Source organism: Ambystoma mexicanum, chromosome 2q, assembly GCF_040938575.1.
Source record: "Ambystoma mexicanum isolate Mex_15411 chromosome 2q, UKY_AmexF1_1, whole genome shotgun sequence".
Taxonomy (NCBI): domain Eukaryota; kingdom Metazoa; phylum Chordata; class Amphibia; order Caudata; family Ambystomatidae; genus Ambystoma; species Ambystoma mexicanum.
This window is the reverse complement of record NC_090924.1, coordinates 905,958,973-905,979,021: the sequence shown is the minus strand read 5'-3', so window position 1 is coordinate 905,979,021 and position 20,049 is coordinate 905,958,973. Positions and strand designations below refer to the sequence as shown.

The 20,049-nt window shown below is 43.8% G+C and overlaps 1 protein-coding gene across 4 annotated transcripts in view; it reads right to left on the bottom strand.

Moving 5' to 3' along the window:
* Positions 1 to 20,049, bottom strand: part of PALS2 (protein associated with LIN7 2, MAGUK p55 family member) — a 1,716,257-nt gene that overhangs the window by 1,287,136 nt on the left and 409,072 nt on the right. Inside the window, exon 2 of one of the 4 annotated variants that reach the window (XM_069648195.1) lies at positions 2,913 to 3,023. The exons of the other annotated variants lie outside the window; for them this stretch is intronic. Coding sequence (XP_069504296.1) covers positions 2,913 to 2,963 — 51 coding nt within the window. The 5' untranslated portion in view covers positions 2,964 to 3,023. The remainder of the gene's footprint in view (positions 1 to 2,912; positions 3,024 to 20,049) is intronic. 4 annotated transcript variants of the gene reach the window in all.

The following is a 20,049-nucleotide window of genomic DNA, read 5'->3' as shown; positions in this document are numbered from 1 at the left end:
GTGGTGAAGTGTTCTGCCCATCAAGCTCTTAACAGACTGTTGCTAGGGGAAACACTATTGCTAGCAAAACAGTTAGGAAGTCCAACCATTCCCCCATGCCCAGGCTGTGCATTTGTTCCCCAAACTTAAGTGCAGCTACCCCCCTATATTACTTTGGATGAGCTTGCAATAATTCAGGATGACTCAGACACTAAAAAGAATGTCTGCAGTAAAACAGGTTGTGTGTTACACGCTGACAAAATGTGGCGCGTGTCAAATGGTTAATTCATAGTGCCACAATCTTTCCATTATTTTTCCCGTATGCATCCAAGGGTTGCGCATGTGTGTGATGGGGTGCTGCATGCAGTTTGGTGCAAACGAATGGCGCCTGGCCCCCGTACAACATCTCTTCCCTTAAGTGTCAGAACTACATTGTAAACAGTGTGTGGTGCGTCAGCAGAATAATGTTGGCAAAAGTGTTAAAACTAGCCAAGGAGCACAACCCCCACCTTGGGAACCATTTGTTAATGTGCAGGGTGATGCATGTGGCAAGTCGGAAAGAGGGGACTTTTATATATAAATTTTAAAAAAATATGTGTTGTCAGGACATCCTACAAAGAAACTCTGTCCAAACCTATGCTATCTTAACATCTGCCCTACCACTATTAAAAAACAAAAAGGAAAACTTTAGTTTGAGCTAGGATTTACTCCTTTGCTGAATTAGTGGTGACTGATTTTCTGAACCCACCAACAAGTTCTTTTCCACTGCTTGGTCTGTATAGCAGTAAATAAAATGTCTCAGTTTTCCTTTAGGCCAAAATAGCCTCATCTGGAACAGTTCCTACTTCATCCCGTCTTCCAGAACGTATTGTTCTGGTTAGAAGAAACAGGTTCTCCTGACCTGGTATTCACAAAACCAACATTCTTCCTCCCCACTCATGAGGTATTTCTCTTCTCAGCCTTGCATAGGCTACGGACCTCTACAGCCCTGTTCTGGTTGTCCCTTCTTTCAACCCCTCGTGGGGTATTTGGATTCTCAGCCCCGTGTGGGTTACAGGCTTCTCCAACCCTGGTTTGCGGCTCTGTGCCCTCACCCCCTCGTGGGGTATGCACATGTTCAGCCGGCCTGGTATGTGCACCTGCTCAGCCCGGTTTTGGTTGTTGCCGCTTTGCTCCTCGAGGTATTTAGATTCTCAGCCCAGCGTGGGCTATGGGCCTGCTCAGCCCTGCTTTTGTTCCCAGTTCTTTACCGCTCTCGTGGGATATGCAAATTCTCAGCACGGTCTGGGCGACGGGCCTGCTCAGCCATGCTTTGTCTCTCTATTCTTTCCCCCTCTCTTGGGGTATGCAGATTCTCATCCCAGCATGGGCTCTGTTGTGGCCTCACAGCACAGCACTTGCTCCTTGTACAATCCAATGTACTTGCAGTCATGCGGCGAAGCTCATTAAGGGAGGCGGTCTCTCTGGTCTGCACGGTCTAGTTTCTCAAGGTGATTCCTCTCTGGGACTTCGCAATCGGATAGGCAGGATGCTGGTATGTCGTCTCTGCTTCCTTCCTCAGTGGCTTTAAGCTCTGCATTCTCTGAAGCCGTAGCATTCCACAGAGTGCCTTAAGTTTCCACCCACAACGCTGACTGCATAGCTCTTCCACCGTGTTCCTCCTGCGACGATGCGACTACCTTCTCTGCGCACCTGGGCAAGCCAGCATTTCTCTCTCTCTACGGCTCATTCTCTCTTTCACTTTTGGCTTGCAAGTGTCTATGTCCCTCCAAGGAATGGAAGAAGCAATACATGGTTCCAGTGGGCACAAAAGGGCAAAGAAAAATACAGGTCAGAAACCAAGCCATCCACTTTAAAAAAAGGTCCTGTACTTGATTGCCCTATTCAACCCCCATATAACCAACAAACACTACGGACTTTGAAGTAAAGGGGGGGGGTGGAGGGGACACACTCACGTGCATCCCACTTGTCCTGTTCCCTAGGGAGGGTGTGACGCAGCAGTCTCACCTCCCCAGTCCCAATGGGAGAGGCTCCCCCTTGGGAAGAAGGGACGAATTCCCTGGATTCATCACACTTTGTACAGATGACTCAGGTTGTAGAGCTTGATTGTATACTAGTATTTGTATATCCTTTCTCCAGTAGTATTGAGGTATAGAGCTAAGACACATGCCGTTATCAAAGCTCCAATTAGAAGTTTTGTGCCATGTTTTGGAGTGCCATGGAGAATCATCGATTGAGGTACACATTTTAGTGGGAAAATTATCCAGGAAAACTGCACATTTCTACAGGTTCACCAGGAGGCTCCCATTGCTGATATTGCCCACAATCAACAAGGGTAGTGGAGTGAAGAAAGGGGACCCTAAGGAATAACTTTTCAAAAAAGTCACCTGAAACTTGTCTGAAATCGTCTCATGTAATGCCATGCGCTCTAATGAGTATGCACACTAATCCTTGCCGTGTACACTGCCCAGGTTGCCAAACTAATCACACTAGCTAGGGCCTGCACCCTTTTGCAAGGTAAAAGTGTGGCAATCTATAAAGATTCCCGCTATGCATTCTGTGCTGTCCTGGATTATGTCCATGACTGGTGGGGGAGGAGATTTCTGCCTGCGGCTGGTACTCCTAAAACCATTGATCCCATTTATTTCTGCAATAAGCCAAAAAGCAGAAAACATGAAAAATGTTTTTAAACCAAACAGCAGATTGAGAAGCGATATTTAACGTGTCATTCTGCACAACCATATTCAACATAAACCTATGTGAAATCAAACTGACATTTCTTTCATGTGACCCCATCTTTAGTCCGTAAATAAAGTACAAGATGCATCAGTGGAGGTGGCAATAAGAATAAATAGTATTTTCATAATTTCTTTCAATTAATCATATAAACATTTCTTATTGGTTGTATATATTGCAGATCAAGCAGTGCTCACCATCAAAGCTTCACTCAAATTGCTGTATTCCAGCACCTTGATTGTGCTCATATAAAAACTTGCAACGAAACTAGAGTATGCAGGATTCCTGGATTTCACTGTTTATTGTAACTGAAATATTGAATAGTTAAAAACGTGTCAGTGTTATTAATCAAAGTTTAATTAGGTCAAATATTAAATGCCCGTCCTTACCTAAATTCTGTTTTATCTTGGTTATGGTTTACTGGCAGTTATTGATATGCAAGAAGAAACCTGTTTCTGTATTTTCTGGGTTGCAATTACCGGGCCATAGGATAGTGTGAAACAAATTATAAAAAATGAAGGCAAGTATTCCAAGAAAGCACTTCCAACAATATTGCCATTTTAGGATCCCTCTGAAAGGGGATATTGTGCCCCCTGTAAACAGAATATGGAAGGTATGCCCCCGCCCCAATCTAGCAGCTCTGCGTTTAGGTCTATAGTGTGGCATTAGGGAGCTATTACCCCTTGGGTGATGTAATGAATATTAACATAGAAAAGGCCTCAGTTTAAAATTCAGAATGGCCAATAACAGACTACAGGTTTAAAGACTAAGCAAAGAATGTTAAATTGTTCATTTGGCATACATGCTGGTGTATAAGCAATAAATTATGCAATTAAGGAAACTGGGTTACTTTTTTAAGTGAATCCTAATTTATGTATATAATATTAAACATCGCTCACATATTGGGGGTTCTATTTTGGTATGTAAAATTAAGATGATAATTTTATTCCAATAAATTAACAAGTTACTTACCAACTGGTAACGTTCTTTCGACTGGATGTTCCTCCCACGTATACCTCATCTTTTATATTCGTATCTTGCCAGCTACACTGCTTCGGAAAAAAAAAAATCTTCTCGGCAGAGGGCGCGGTGCACGATGTTGTGCCGTGGATGTCCTTCGAGGGCCACCGTGGCGTGTCAATGTCACCAGTAGTATAAATAACTTATGCCGCGCCCGTTGGCTTCAGTTCCGTTTTTTATTGTATAACTCGAGAAACCATCCAGGCGGGCCCCAGACTTTAAGCTCTTCGGAAACGCAGAGTGTAAATCACGTAAATTGTACAGCGTGGTAGGATGGGAGGGGCTGTGAGGAATATGTGGGAGGAACATCCAGTCGAAAGAAAGTTACCAGTTGGTAAGTAACTTGTTCTTCGAATGGATTGTGTCCTCCCACGTATTCCTTATTTTTGATAGACTCCCAAAGCAGTGATAATTTTGGAGGTGGGAGTACTATTCAGTCTTATCATGAATGGAATTAAGTACTGCCTTCGCAAAGAGGCCTTCTTGGGACAAAGCGTCTAAGCAGCAATCCTTAACGAAAGTATGAATTGATGTCCCAAGTTGCAGCTGAGCAGATGGCAATTACAGGGACTCCCTCTGAAGAGCCGCGGAAGTTGCCATGCCCCTCGTGGAATGAGCCCTAAGCCCTTCCAGCAGTTCCTTTCCAGCTCACCTGTAACACTTCCCAATAGCTAGAGTAATCCAGCACAATATAGTCTGTTTTGTCAGCGCCAATCCCAACTGAGGACTGGTATAACCCACAAAAAGGTGGTAATCTTGGTGTAATTTTCCCCCATTCTCGCTATATAAAAACTCAGAGCCGTTTTGGGTCTAGTGTGTGCAACCTCTCCTCTTTGCACAAATGAGGAGGATGGTAGAAAGTTGGGGGGTGTTATTTTTTGTGACAAGTGAAAGTCCGAAACTATTTTCGGTAAGAAAGATGGTTTAACTTATGAAAGGTAGTATACAGAGGTTTGCATGAAAGAGCCTGCAACTCACTAACCCTGCAGGCTGATGTTAGTGCCCCAAGAAGGGCAGTTTTCAGTGTTAAAAGCCTTAACGGACAGGAATGTAAAGGCTCAAAGGGTATAAATGTTAAAAACTTCAACACAATTCAAATCCCAAGCAGGGATATGAAATGGTATTGGAGCGTACAGGTTAGGGAGCCCCTTCAAAAACTGGAGGACAATCAATGGAATTATGAAATAGGACACCTTTTCAGAGGAGCGCTTAAAGATAAAGATCGCGGCTAGGTATTATTTTATTGTTCCAATATGGAGCCCCAGATTAGCCAGATGAAACTGGAAAGAAAGCACCAGAGGAGTGCCAACTAGAAAAGAGTCCACATTCTTGTCTTTGCACCATTTACTGAACTTATTCCAACGTCACTGGTTCAAACACTTGGTTGCTGGCCTTCTGGCCGAAAGCAAGATCTCCATTACATAATCCGGGAGGTCCCAATCCTTATATCTCGGCCTCTCAGAAACCATATGTGAAGGCTGAGTGTCTTGACCTCTGGATGGAGAACCTGACCTTCCCCTTGCGAGAGAAGATCCTCTCTTTGTGGAAGACGTATTGGAGGGCAGATGGACATGTCCAGAAGGTCTGGGTACCACGTTCTCCTGGCCCAATCCGTAGCAATTAGGATCATGGTTTTCTTGAATTTTCGCAACCTCCCGATTACATTAGGAATCAGGGGACTGGAGGAAACGCGTACAGGAGTGGAAATTCCCAATCCATTACAAACACGTCTCCCAGAGCGCCTCTTGGAGGAAATTCCCTTGAGCATTACCGATCGCACTTCCGATTGGCCTCGGTCACAAACAGATCCACTTGAGAGGTTCCTCAAAGGGCGAAAATCTCTTGAAGGACTTCTTGAGATAGTTCCCACTCGTGGGAGACTGCTCTGCCTGCTCAGAGCGTCCGCGGTCGTGTTATGCTGTCCGGCTAGGTGAACTGCTGATGAGACTCCTTCTTGTATTGCCCAGATCCAGAGCTGCATTGCCTCACTGCACAGTGGTAGTGACGCTACGCCTCCACTCTTGTTGAGGTAGTACATGGCCACTGTATTGTGAGTCAATATCATGACATTCTTTCCACGTACAGAAGGCAGAAAGGCCATTAGCGCTAGTCTGATTGCCCTCAGCTCCAAAAGGTTGATGTGTAGTTTGGACTCCAATGGAGACCAACGACCGCCGATTGTCAGTTCGTTGGTATGGGCTCCCCACCCCATGAGTGAGGCATCCGCCACTACTGTTATCTCCAGCCATGGTTGCCAAAAAGGGTGCCCCTCGAGAATGTTGTCCTCATAAGCCCACCAAATCATGTCCTGTGCAACTCTGCTCGGAACCTGCAGAAGATCCAACATGTTCCCTGAAAACTGGGACCATTGAGTTCTGAGAGCCCAATGAAGGGATCTCATTCTCAATCTGGCCTCTGGTACCAGAAAAATGCAGGATGCCATGAGACCGAGCAACCTCAAGAAATCGAAGGCCGGCAGATGCTGGCCATTCCAGAATTTTACTACCATCTGCTGAATGTGTTGAGCTCTCACCCCGGGAGGTGAGGCTTTCCCTGAGGAAGCATCCAAGACCGCTCCGATGAATTGGAGTCTCTGGAATGGGATCATATGGGACTTCTTGTAATTGAGGGAGAAGCCCAGTCTGTGTAGGGCATGGCAGGTGATTTGGAGATGCTCCTGGGCTTGTTTGGGTAAACTAGCCCTGATCAATCGTCCAGGTAGGGGTAGACATGAATCTCCACCCTCCTGAGACCCACTGCCACTACCCACCATCAACTTGGTGAAAACCCTCAGGCGGAGGTAAGCCCGAATGGCGAACCGCCAATCACGAACCTCAGGTACTTTCTGTGCTTCATATGGATTGGTACATAAAGTAAGCATCGTGAAGGTCCAATGATACCAACCAGTCTTGAGTTGGAAAGCCTGAAGGATCTGAGAAAGGGTTTATTTATTCACATTTGTTAAGCGCACAGCAGCCCGTAGGCATCATGGCGCAGGTTGCAGTGGTTGCTCATAGCTTAGTTACATACAAAATACAGAAAGGCGCAATGGCAATGATGCGCTTGTTACAGTGGAAGGACATAGCCTAGGTGCATACAAAAAACATACACTAAACATTAGCATACTGGCATAGTAATCCAAGATATAGGACGTGATTAAGTGTAGTGGATGGTGGTACAGATAGTGGGTGTGCTGTAGTGGATATTAGTTGAAGAGGGCAGTTTTAAGGTTTTTTTGGAAGGCATGGAGAGACGTTTCGGCTCTTAGGGCGGTAGGGAGCGCGTTCCAAAGCTTAGGGGCAAGATGAGGAAAGCCTATTCCTCCTGCCTTGGCCCTGTTGATTCGGGGCACTGAGTTTGTTGGTGTATCCTAGTCTGATGGGCCTTGTTGATAGTGTTCTGGATAGTGTGTCTGATAGGTATGAGGGTGCAGAGAAGTTGATGCATTTGTGGGTGGGTGGTAGAGAGTATTTTGAAACTGATATGGTTTTAGACTGGGAGCCAGTTAGCCGTTTTTCGTGCTTGTGTAATGTGTTCTCTTTTGGGTATACTAAGAGCTGCTCTAAGAGCGCTGTTTTGGGTGGTTTGGAGTCTAACTAGGTTATTTTAGAGGTGCCGGCTAGGAAGGCATTGCAGTAATCCAATTTGGCTCCTATAGTGGCTCTAGCAATAAAGAGGAAGTTGTCCTTAGTTAGAAAAGGCTTTATAGCATTGATGAGTTTAGTACTCAATGCGGAGGCAGAGACAATGGTGCTAACTTGTTTGTCCATGGATAGTGTAGCATCAATGTGGACTCCGAGCGTTTTGACAGAGAAAAGAACTGGGATGACAGATGGCGATACGGAAGTTGAGATAGGTAGAACCTAGTTTGGCTAAAATAGCCTTTTGACCAAGAATGAGGATTTCAGTTTTGTCTCCATTAAGGCAAAGCCCATTCGTGGCCATCCAGGCTTGGATTGCGGAGTATATTTGCTGAAGGGTTGTAGCTTCTTTGTGACAGATCCCAGTAAGGGGAAGGAGCACCTGGGTATCATCAGCATAGTTTGTACATGTGATCCCAAGTGCATCCAGTTTATCAAAAAGAGGCTTTGTAAATAGATTGTACAGAGTAGGGGCTGTACAGGAACCCTGGGGGCCACCACAATGTATGATAGTGGGTTCTGCATTGGCTTTGTTGGAGAACGCTTTCATAGCTCTGCCTTCTAAGAAGGAGGTGACCCAAGTTACTGCTTGATTGAAAAGTGCGCAGCATACGTGAGATTGGTGAGGGTGTTGTGGTCAACCAGATCAAACGCTGCTGAGAGGTCAAGGAGCAGGAGAAGAGCAGGCTTGCCATTTGAGGATATTAATAATTCGTTTTTTTAAGTCTATTAGGGCGGTTTCAGTTCCGTGCGGAACCCCGACTGTCTCGTTCCTAAGATGGAGTTAGTTTCGAGGTACAGTTGGATTTGTCTGTGAGCGGCCTTATCAAGTATTTTAAGAAGAAACGGGACGTTGTCATGGGCTGATAGTTATTAGGTTGAGAGGGGTCCAGTGTTTTTATTTATTTATTTTTAAAAATGTTTAGGAGCAGGCTCATCCAGGCCTATTTGAGGCTGTCTGGGACTATGCCTGTTTTGAATGAGGCGTTGATGAAGGCGGTCAGGAGAGGTGCGAGTTGCTAAGCACATTCTTTGATGATTTTGGGTGGGCATACATCGCCTTTGCCTTATGAGGGTTTGAGGGTGTATATAACATCCAGAGATTACAGTAAATGAGAATCTAGGAAAGTTGCTATTTATGGGTTTGGTCCGGCTCTGCTTCTGGTGATTCTGCTTAGGCAATGCTTTGTAATGGTCTGAGATTTTGTGTTGGAGGAGATCTATTTTTTTTTAGCACAGCGTTATGCTGGTGCACCAAGCTTCATCTTTAACTATCTCGTCAGTTTATATGGGGGGGGGGGTACTGTTAATTCTTTAAAGATAGTAAAGAGTTATTTAGTTTGGGAGTTAGCAGAGGCGATTCGATTGTTTTAAGCTTCCGATTTAGCATTGAATATGTAGTCTTTGTACTTTTTAGTAATGGATTGGAAGTTAGCTTTGGTGATGTCAAGGGTTGGTCTGCCATGTTTTAAGCGCCTGGCGTTTGGAGTTGCGCATGTTTTGGAGCTTTTCGGTGAACCAGGAGTTTGGATGGAAGGATTTTTTCTCTTTTTTTCTTTTCTAATGGGGCGACAGTGTTGATAGCACTGGTGAGTATTTTTGAATAACTCTGCTAGAACGTTGGGGTCTAGTGAGAATGGTGGTACCAGGCATGGGAGGGTAAGCACTAATGTTCTCAGCAGCAAGTTTTTTAGCACTTCTAGCTAAGGTAGCAGGTGCTGGTATAGTAGATTTGGCGCATGGTGTAGATGGGATGGTGAATTGTAGGCAGTTGTGGTCTGTCCATGGGAGGCAAGTATTAGATACAAGGGCTGTGTCACAATTATGGTCTATGACCCAGTCTAGGATTCGACCTTTCGCGCGAGTGGGAGAAAGGACTTTCTGTGAGAAGCCCAGGTCGACTAGGTCCTTAGTGAGGGAGGTGGCTGTTTTTTCAGAAACCCCCACATTTGCATATTAAAGATCAAGTAATCTGAGAGATTTGCTTGTGAACACCAGAGACACTAAAAAACTAAGGAACAAACCAAGGAAGGTAGGGACTTTTCCCTGCCTTAATTGCAGTAATTGTAACAATATCATTAAAGGCGGACTAGTCCCACATCCTTACGCTGGAGAGAAAATAGCAATCAGATGCTATGCAACTTGCAACACAGAAAACTGCATTTACTGCATACGTTGCCCATGCGGGCTTTACTATGTAGGAGAAACAGGACGAAGTTGAGAATTCATATGAACGAACATAAGTCATGCATACGCAACAGCAACATGAACTCTGCGGTCGCAAGACATTTCAATGAGAAAAAGCATAACAGCTCTCAGGTCAAATTTCAAGTCTTAGAAATCATTAAAACGCATGGCTCACACACAGACACGAAGAAGAGAAGACAGCAAAAAGAAGCATACTGGATAGCCCGTTTAGAAGCAATATCCCCGCGAGGACTCAATGAAGAGTTTGATCTTAATTGCTTTTTGTAAATAACATAATTGTTTGTGGGAAACAATATTGTTGTTTTGTTTATGTCAAGCACAATGTAACACTATCAATGTGAGAGAAATGAATGCACCACGGTCAGAGCATCATCCAGTTTGAAATTCTACCACACAACAAACGCAATGCGAATATGCGGTATTCCACGATGCACAGCGGAACCAATATTTATATTATGGAAGAATGGTGAGACTGCCTGATTGGTCAGATTGACCAATGTTGTCATAGGCAAACATAACTAAAATTTCCGTGATTTGAATTAATGCTAACACTTGATCCTTAATTAACTTATTAATACACTCAAAATTGGTCGGGACACACATTGCCCACAAACCCACGTGTCACAGTTTATAACATGGCAATGAATTTTCATAATTAGTTTTAGGACATGATCACTGTAAGGAGTTGCCATCCGCACCACTGACTGCATTAAAGATAAAGACTTAAGTGCACAGTCTTCAGGGTATAGACTACACACAAACATTTAAACTTTGCCCCCACCAACATGGCCGACACGGCAACACGTGCACGGCCATATTGGTACCCAAAGCTGCCATAGCAACGCCACGAACTGCGATCAGTTTTCGCCGGTCGTGTTAGCAGGAGCTGGCTCCGTACACCTTAAGGTAAGATGATCTTAATGTATGAACGTGCGATCATATGTGGTAATAGACAACACAAAGAGAAACTCTAACTCTGACTATTTGGTTACCTAACAGTGTAACTCGATCGGCACAACACGGAACCCTCCATGCAAGTAAAATCCACGGCAGACAGGTCAGTGGCAATGCACAGTCACGTTAGCCAGTCAAGTGGCACAGCAAGTAGAGCGCTAGCTTTGACATCCGTACAGAGCCTGCTAACACAGGTTCGAATCCCGGCAGGGTCAAACTCAGCCTTTCAGCCATTCATCCTTCCGAGGTCGATACATGAGCACCACACACCGTGGGTAATAATAAGCAGCGCTCAGATACCTGAGGGTTTGTAGAGCTAAATAAATGTGAATTTAAATTATTATTATCTACCCATTAAATATAGGAGACTAGCTCACTAACCGAACTAACATCAGATCACAACAATGGGGCGCACTGCATGACCAGTGTCACTTTATATTAAGCATTGCCATAATCACTAATGAACGCGAACGCCGCAGAGTCACTATTAGCCAATATTGAATGAATAAAGCACACGTATGCATGCAGATAAGATATTAAGCTATGAATACTGGTTAAACCGGTTTAAGGCCATGCTCAAAGTTGCAACTGTAGATTTCATGGAATATATAGATTAACCAAGACAATTTTCTCACCTTTTCTCTCTATATATTGTTTAAATGTTTGTTTGTACCTGTGGGTGCCCTGTTCTTTTGAAAATTTTTTTTTTTGAATAATTGTTGGTTTGAAAAATTGCCATATGCAATATTGACTTATGTTGCATTACAACGCGAAATGATGATGTGGGGTTGTTACAATGCACTAAGTGACATGATACTTTTGGATATGTGAACACCACTAAAAGAGTATTGATAACCGGGCTCTGAAGAAGGAAACTTTCCGAAATACATTAGCCCAATGAGTTACTGTTTGTCTCAGCGCTAGCCTAACTGATGAAATTGAATCAACAATTTGATGATTCAAAGATACAGATCACACTTTTTGAAAAATAAAACCACTTTGAAATGGTTACAGTCCTATTGAAGTTCATATACAAGTATCAAGAAATTGTTCAACCAATAGTGGGTATTAAGGGTGTGCGGCCCACACCGAAGGCTAATTAGCCTAGGTCTCTCTATTCTGCTTCAGGTGGCTGTTTTGTCATTAGGGTCTTTAAAGCCTAACTTGAGGTCGCCTAGGACTAGTGTTTTAGTAGATTTTTCAATATTATCCCCTAGGAGGTGGGTGACTTGACACTGGAAGTCAGTAGTGGCTCCTGGTGGACGGTAGATAACATGGATATTTATGTTATTTTTTGGAGAGAGAGCTAATTTAGCAGATAGGATGTCTACAGTCCCTTCTCTTTCGTGGGGTATAGGCCTCGTGGAGATGTCCTCCTTGAAGATTAGGGCTACTCCCCCTCCTGTTTTGTCAGGCCTGTTCTGTCTGAGGATAGAGTAGCCTTCAGGAAGTGTTAGCGTGTTGGCCGGGCCAGAGGCTTCGTGAAGCCATGTTTCCGTGATGGCTATTATGTCTAGGTCTTGGCTAGTGATTAGATCATTCACTTCTAACGCATGGGCATTGAGAGAGCGTACATTGAGTAGGGCGCATTTGTAGGGCAAAGTACCATCTTGAACTTGTCCTTCCTGAGGAACCTGTTCAAGTTTAAGTCCAAGATGGGTCTCAATACTTCGTCCTTATTGGGAATCAGAAAATAAGGGGAACACCAACCCTTGTTCCTTTTGCCTACAGGTACCTGTTCTATTGCACCTTTCTCTAGCCGGGTTAATATTTCCTGCACAAGGAGCAGATCTGGAATTTTGACAGCTGGTTCCTGGTGGAAGAGCTGGAGGCCTTTTTAGAAAGGAAAGGCAGTAACCTTGAGCTACTGTTTCCAACGCCCAAGCATTTGAAGTAATACCCCGCCATTAGTTCAGATGTTGAGAGATTCTGCCTCCCACTGGGGACTTGTGCCTCAAGGCCTCAGAGTGGCTTAGAGGTGGCTGCAGCAGCAGCTGAGGGCAAAGATGCCGCTGTTAGGGCTGATTTAGCAACCCTTTCTCATCCACCACAAGGGAATTTTCTTTGTCCTTTCTGTACGGCCTGTCCTCTTACTCTATCAAATGAGGAATAGTAACGGAAAGACAGACCTCTCCAGGAAGATGAGCCCGAATAAGGTTGCCGAATGGAGGCACTAAGGCACTTAGCCGCCGCCTTGGAGGTCTGCAGCTTCTTCATGCTTTCATCCGCCTTGCTGCCGAACAACCTCGAGCCGTCAAAAGGCATGTTGAGTATTCTGGCCTGCACATCTGCTGCAAACCCCAACTTTCTCAACCACACAAACCTGCGCAGTACCATGCTTGCAGCCATGGATCGGTTAACGCTGGCAGCAGTATCCAGTCCTGATTGGAGACCCTCTCCCATCGCCTCCTTGCCATCCTTAACTATATTTAGAAAGCCTTCCCATTCTTTGCCTTCTGGAATATGTTCAGCCGTCAACTTAACACAGTCCCACAGGGTATGGGTAAACCTGGCTAGGGTACAGGTAACATTAGTGGACTTTAGGATCATACTGCCCAAGGTAAACACCTTGCCATCCCAAGCATCCACTTTTTTATCATCTCTATCCGGGGGAATAGAGGGATAGGCTGGCTGACTGGTAGAAGTTGCAGCCTGGACCACCAAACTTTCAGGCGTAGGGTGTTTGTGGAGATAATCAGTTACACTGCTTGCTGGTCTATATTTCCTGGCAAAGTTCCTATTGAAAGCTGAGCCAGATTCAGGAGCCTCCCAGTTAGCTACCACCTTCCTTTGAAGGGCCTTATGAAAAAGTAGAACTGCGTCTTTTTGGGGACCCTGGTCCAGGCTGTCATGTCATCCTGCTCGAAGGTTGGTGAGGCCCTACTCCAACCCATGTAGTCAGTGACCCTGTTCATAAGATTCCTGTACCTGAATCTGCATGGTCTGAAGGGTTAGGTTTAACTCCAACTCTGGCGATGTATCTAGATCTTTGGCAGAGTGGAGGGAGTCGCAGTGATCTTTCATTCTTGACTCAGGGTCAATTAATTCCTCAGGCACTTCTCTAGTGCCAAATCAGACTCCCAAAGCAGAAATATCCTCATCGGAGGCACTTTCCTCCTCAAAAATAGAGGACATTGACTTATAAAGTCTGACTTCGGTACATGTATGTACATTTTCTCCTGAACCAGAATTTGCCTCGAGGGAACCAAAGGAATTTGGCGGCGAAGCGATCGGCGCATGTTTCGACGTCTTATGCTTCTTTGCCGGAATCAGAGACGGACTCGACTCTCGGGGCGAAACCTTCGACACTTTAGTGTCGGGTCCAGAATGTGGAGTTTACAATTTACTACTCGATTTAGCCGAAGTACTGTTTGACCTTCCTGCGTTGTCCAAAGGAGTGACCGGGGTCTGGCTCTTGCAAGGCTCTTTTGAGGGGGTCGTGGCCGCATTAGCAAATATTTACAAAATTTCCACCCTAAAAGCATGCACCTTGCTGGGCGAATCCAACTTAGTCGGGCATCGAATAACCTCAGTATAGGTGTCCGATGAAGAGGCAGACCTATGATGTCTCTTCTTCGCCTTCTTGGAAGACGAAGATTGTCTCGACCAACTCGTCGACCGATACCTCTGCGAGTGCTAATGCCGAATAGAATAGGGTCCTTGAACTCACAGACTTAATATTTCTTCGAAAAGCCCTTTGAAGCTTCCCACCCCACTGCCAATTTATCTTTGCGGTCCGAAGAGCTTTTTTAGTCAGACTGACAGGAGCCACAGTCGTCGGTCCGATGGCTGGAACCCAAACACCAAAGGCCGATGCGGTGAGGGTCTGATCGACATTTTTGCCCCAAAGTTGACTTTTTTTAACCCGTCTTAGGGCTAGAATAGGTCGAGGAAGAAATGTTTTCTTGAGGAAAAAACAAAGCATGCAGTTATCTCGAAGCAAAGCCATCGGAAAAACGGAACTGAAGCCAACGGGCACAGCACAAGCTATTTATAGTACTGGTGACGTTGATATGCCACGGCGGCCCTCGAGGGACATCAACGCCACAACATCGTGCACAGAGCCCTCTGCTGAGAAGTTTTTTTTCCAAAGCAGCGAATCTGGCGAGATACGAATATCAAAGATGAGGAATACGTTGGAGGACAATCCATTCGAAAGAAACTTACAGGTGAAGGCATGGTGAGGTTACCTTATTAAATATCACAGTTGAAACATTTTTATATACAATCTCAGTTTATATGTAGTAGAATGCATTTTGGGAATCAATTTCATATACATGCACCCTAAACAGAAAATGTTGACTGGACACGAGTTACATTGTGTTAAAAACAACTTCAGAACATGGTTCATGTTGAGTCCATCTACGTATGCCCATAGTAAAAAATGTACTTGGCTTCTTGCGGTCTCAGGAGTAGTGTCCTGTAATGCCCCGCTTTACTTCACCTGTAACGTGTGAGGGTAAAGCATAGATCTTTGTTGGTCTACATCTTGCCAGCGTTTGGCTATTGAGTAAACGAAATTGTTAATGCTCTCAGATGTTGACCGATTATGTGAAATTCTATTGGTATTTCCTAAATAAAATAAATAAATTGTGCAATTAATAATCTGACTAGTCTTTACTTCTTTTCTAAAGGTAGTCTAATATATGCTTGCATATTGAATGTGTATGGCCACATTAAACCGGTCCACATTGATGAAATCCTAGTCCCTATAGAAGGCCCAGTAATCCAATAAACAACCTTGGGCAGCAAAGGAAGAGACCAGAATTCCATATAGCTGTACAGAAATGACAGGGGAATATGCATAGTATCCACATCCCAGAAATAACAAATCTCTGGGTTTGTAAAGGGATTTACACAATGCGTCTTATACAGAAGACTAAGGGGCTGATTCATGGAATTATTTGCGCTGAAAAACAGGGATTTGTGCGCCATTCTGCCCACAAATCCCTGTTTAACAAATGGGGACTTTCAGGCAGAATGGCGCACAAATCCCCGTTTTTCGGCGCAAATAATTCCATAAATCAGCCCCATAGTATGAAGTATTGAGTGTGTTACATTAGCAATGAATCTCCTAAGCAAGCATACGATTTTATTTTTTCATTGTTCAATTCGGTTTTATTCTGCTAGCTCCACCCCAGGTATTGTACCCTTATTCCCTACTCCCAACTATGTACATTTTATTAGTTGCAAGGAACCAGAGAGCGTCCTCACTTCTTTTCCCCCCTGGATCCTCCTCTCAGGTGGGCAGGGAAAGGCCATCGCTTTTGGATCCCGACCCTGTGGGTGGATATGTGAGGGAGGATCACCTGGGTGGAGGGAAATTGTGGTTTGGGGAGAGGTTGTTCTTTGGTGAGGCATGGTATCCCCCTTTCTTTTTCAGAATTAACCCTATCCCCTCAAACCTTTATAGGCTACGGTCAGCCCTTTCCTCTTTCTTCCCCAAAACGTCCCACAGAAACATCACCTTGACACTGGGACGAGGAAGAGACCAACTAGGAGGACACATCCTCATTTGGCTAAGGCCAATACAAATCAGCCTTACACTGTTAATTACAGACACATCAATGAAGTAACACAATGAGGAAAAGACAACAGAGTTATGTACACTTCCTTTAATTCAAACTTCCCCAAACACCGCTCTGGTACCGAGACCAAAAAGAGGGGGAAAAAGAAAACCACGCCAAAAGAAAAAATAGATTCACCGTTAATCATCAACATCTCCTCCAGACAGCTATCCAAAGCTCAAATTGACACACAGTCTTAGGATCTCATTTATTCCCACAAACTCAACTACTTTATTTGTAGACGAACTAATACGGATAACGGAATTAAAGATTTTCTTTGACAACCTGGGACAAACACCAGCTAAAGAACACGACTACTTGGAAATGAAGAAACGGAGCATCTTTCATCCACAAATCAATAATCCATTGATCAATCTATTTAAAACAAAAACCACACATGAATTGAGAAAGATTAAACATGAATCTTCCACTAAACAAAATATTCAGAGACATCAGCTCAAAATAATCAAGGGCCTTGCAGATGATAATTCCCTCACTCAAACAAGCTGACAAAGGGGGAGCCCTAGTACTCATGGACAAGACACTGTACAATGCTGGCTGTCTCAAATTACTTGATGATACAGACCTACCTCCCATTGGATAATGACCCTACAAACAACATAAGTATCATTATCAAACAGGCAGTTGAGAAAGCAAGTACTATGGACTGGATATCAGATAAAACGGAAGAATTTCTGATCAAAACAACTCCAATCATCCCAGTATTTTACGGGTTACCTAAAATACATAAAGATTCCAAAGATCCTCCTTTCAGGCCTATTGTCGCTGGCACAGACAGCATATTTCAACCCCTAGCAGTTTATTTAGATACAGCATTGCAACCACTGGTACAGAAAATACCTACTTACCTAAAGGACACGACATTTTCTGCAGAAAATCAACAACTTGCAGGTTTAACTTTCCGGATCCCCTAATATTTTCCATGGACGTTAGTAGTCTATACACTTCGATTCCCCATGACGAAGGTATAGCTGCCTTGGAATGGTTTCTTTTAAGACATGATGAAGATTTAATGGCCAATATTACCTACAGATCTCAGGTACCTCTATGGGCTCAGCTGTAGCCCCTTCATATGCGAACATTTTCATGTTCTATTTCGAGAAAACCCACGTTTTGGATCACCCACACTGGAAAAACAAATTACACTGTTGGACAAGGTACATCGATGTCGTCTTTGGAATTTGGAAGGGCACAGAACAGGAATTGACTGAATTCTGGCATTACATCAATCAATGTAACCCGCGGATCAAATTTACAATAGAGATTGGAAGACCACATGTGAATTTTCGGGATGTAACAGTAGAATGGAAAACACGGAATTGGTAACAATGTACAGGAAACCAACTGATGTTAATAGCTCTTTACATTTCACGAGTTTCCACCCAAGACATCTTAAGAACAATCTTCCCTACAGTCAACTCTTAAGAGCCAAACGGATCACTTCCAACACAGAAAAGCTACAAACAGAATTTGACACAGATAGAGATTTCTGGAAGGGGGATTTCCAGAACAAGTAGTGACGCAAGCCATCACCAGAACGGAATCTCAACCTCGGGACAGGTTACTGAATAAACAACCAACCCAGACTAAATCCAACTTGATTTACACATTGAGATACTGAGCACAGAGTTTCCAGGTCAAAAAGATCATCACTAAAAATTGGGACCTTATTAAATCAGATCCCAACCTTAACCGTCTCTTTCCATCTCCTCCAATGTTAGCGTATAAAAGAGGAAGGAATTTCAGAGATACGCTAATAAAAGCAGAAAGACCTAAAACTTCCACTCAGAGGACACTTACTAAGACAAAAAACTGTACTTTCCCCTGCCTAAATTGCCAACATTGTTCGAACATCATAAAAGGCGATCACATTAGGCATCCTAACAACGGCAGGAAGATTCCTTTGAAAAGCTATGCAACTTGTGATTCTAAAAATGTAGTCTATACTATCAGATGCCCTTGTGGAAAATACTACGTGGGGAAGACCGGTAGAAGTTAAGGAAAGATGGACCGAGCATAAGTCACAGATCAGAACCAAAAATCTCAAATCACCTGTGTTCCGGCATTTTAGGGACAACAATCACAGTATTTCACAGATGAGATTTGCGATACTAGAAGTATTGCACCCCCTACAAAGGGGAGAAGACTTACCAAAACTACTTGCACAGAAAGAACTATATTGGATACATAGACTTGATGCAATGTCCCCCCTGGGGCTTAACGAAGACTACTACTTGGGTCCATTTATTTAAAAAATTCACCAACATATTACTCTTTTTTTCTGTCCTGATTACCACCTGTAGTCACACTTGATATGTTCTGGCTAGAGATGTAACTGATTAAATGACTGTATGACCACCTTTATATTGTGCACCATGTCGATGGGCAGATGAGCACCTCTTAATTTGGTTATACACAAATTATAGTCTGTCTGCATGACCGGCCAAGTGTTATTTATAGGTCATTGATCATATGTTCTATGACACTTCATTTACAACCAAATAGTGAACCATTTATGGGCAGTGAAGTTGTCTGGCCTATACATCATAATTATGGAAATGACTATCTTGAAGGGGCATAAATAATAGACCTTGTGACTCTTGATATAAGAGTTGTTTTTAGATTAATATCCTTGATCCTTCGCCCCTCTTTTATGTGCCACCAGATCCAATATGGACTCTAATAAATTCCAGTCACATCATTCATGCATGCAGTGCTAATCACTATATACTACTCTAATAATTACATAATGGTCACTTTATTGACCAATTACAGCGGTCCTACACTACAAAGTCCTCACTATTCTAACAGAACACTCTTGTGTTCTGTGCACTGGATATCCTCTGGTACATTCATTCTGAGCAACGAGTACCACCTTCTTCCCCCTACAGGGGCCTTTCTTTAGCTGGTTAACATAACAGCAAGCTGTTTTTTACCATACCTCGATTTTGATCTCCCTCTCCCGGACATTATTATTAGGTTGTTTCTTTGGGGGCCTTTTCTAGGCTGCTCACATAGTGTTTTTATGTTCCTCTGATTACATTAACTCTCTGTGACACAGATGCCATGTGTTGGCGCCGTTCACAGAATTAGCATGATAGGCCTTGTCTCCAGCAGAACTAGAAGTACTTTGCTTTCCTGCATCTTTTTCACGGGCCTTTATACTCAACTATGAGTTCCCATGTGACTTGTAGGGTTCGCAAGTTCGGCATCTCGGGTTTGTTTACACATTACGTCATGCACGCGCCTACGTGATGATGTCATGTTATCAACAACCCGGGCCTCCGCTACTCTGCCTCGCACTTTTCCGCAACAATTACTCACTTTGTGACAGTGACAATAGTTCCACTATTGTGATGTCTTCCCCAGATAATACTTATGACATATCTTCTAATTATACTCCAATTTGAGAACGCCGCGTCACACGCATCCGCGTGATGACGTCACACCTTAGAACACAATATAAACACACACAGTGTTGCAAATGGCGTCGGCTTTCCTTCTGGGCTCCGGTCTCCAGTTGGCAGCGCTATTGTTAAACAGCTAAGATCTTCCCTACCAAAGGTATTCTTGATATGCACAGGAGCCCTATCTGTGCAGTACCTCCTTCCCACTAAGTCCTGCACTTCTTTAGTTACACTCTTCCCAATTTTTTTTCCCCCCCGATAAGATTTTTTCCACTCTTCCCATTGTTATTTCTTTTAGTGACAGTGGATACCTGCTGAACGTTTGAAAAAGAAATTGGCTATAATCTGGGTTTTTCAAGCCACCTCCTTGGACCACTAAGAACCTTGGGAACTATACCATGGCTATACGTATTATTCAGTGTCCAGATAGATCGCCATCAGTTGTAAGTTGATTATTTTTTTAGCCTTAGTTTTCTCTTCCTGCACCCTCTTACTAGCTTCTGATACTCGCTCCTC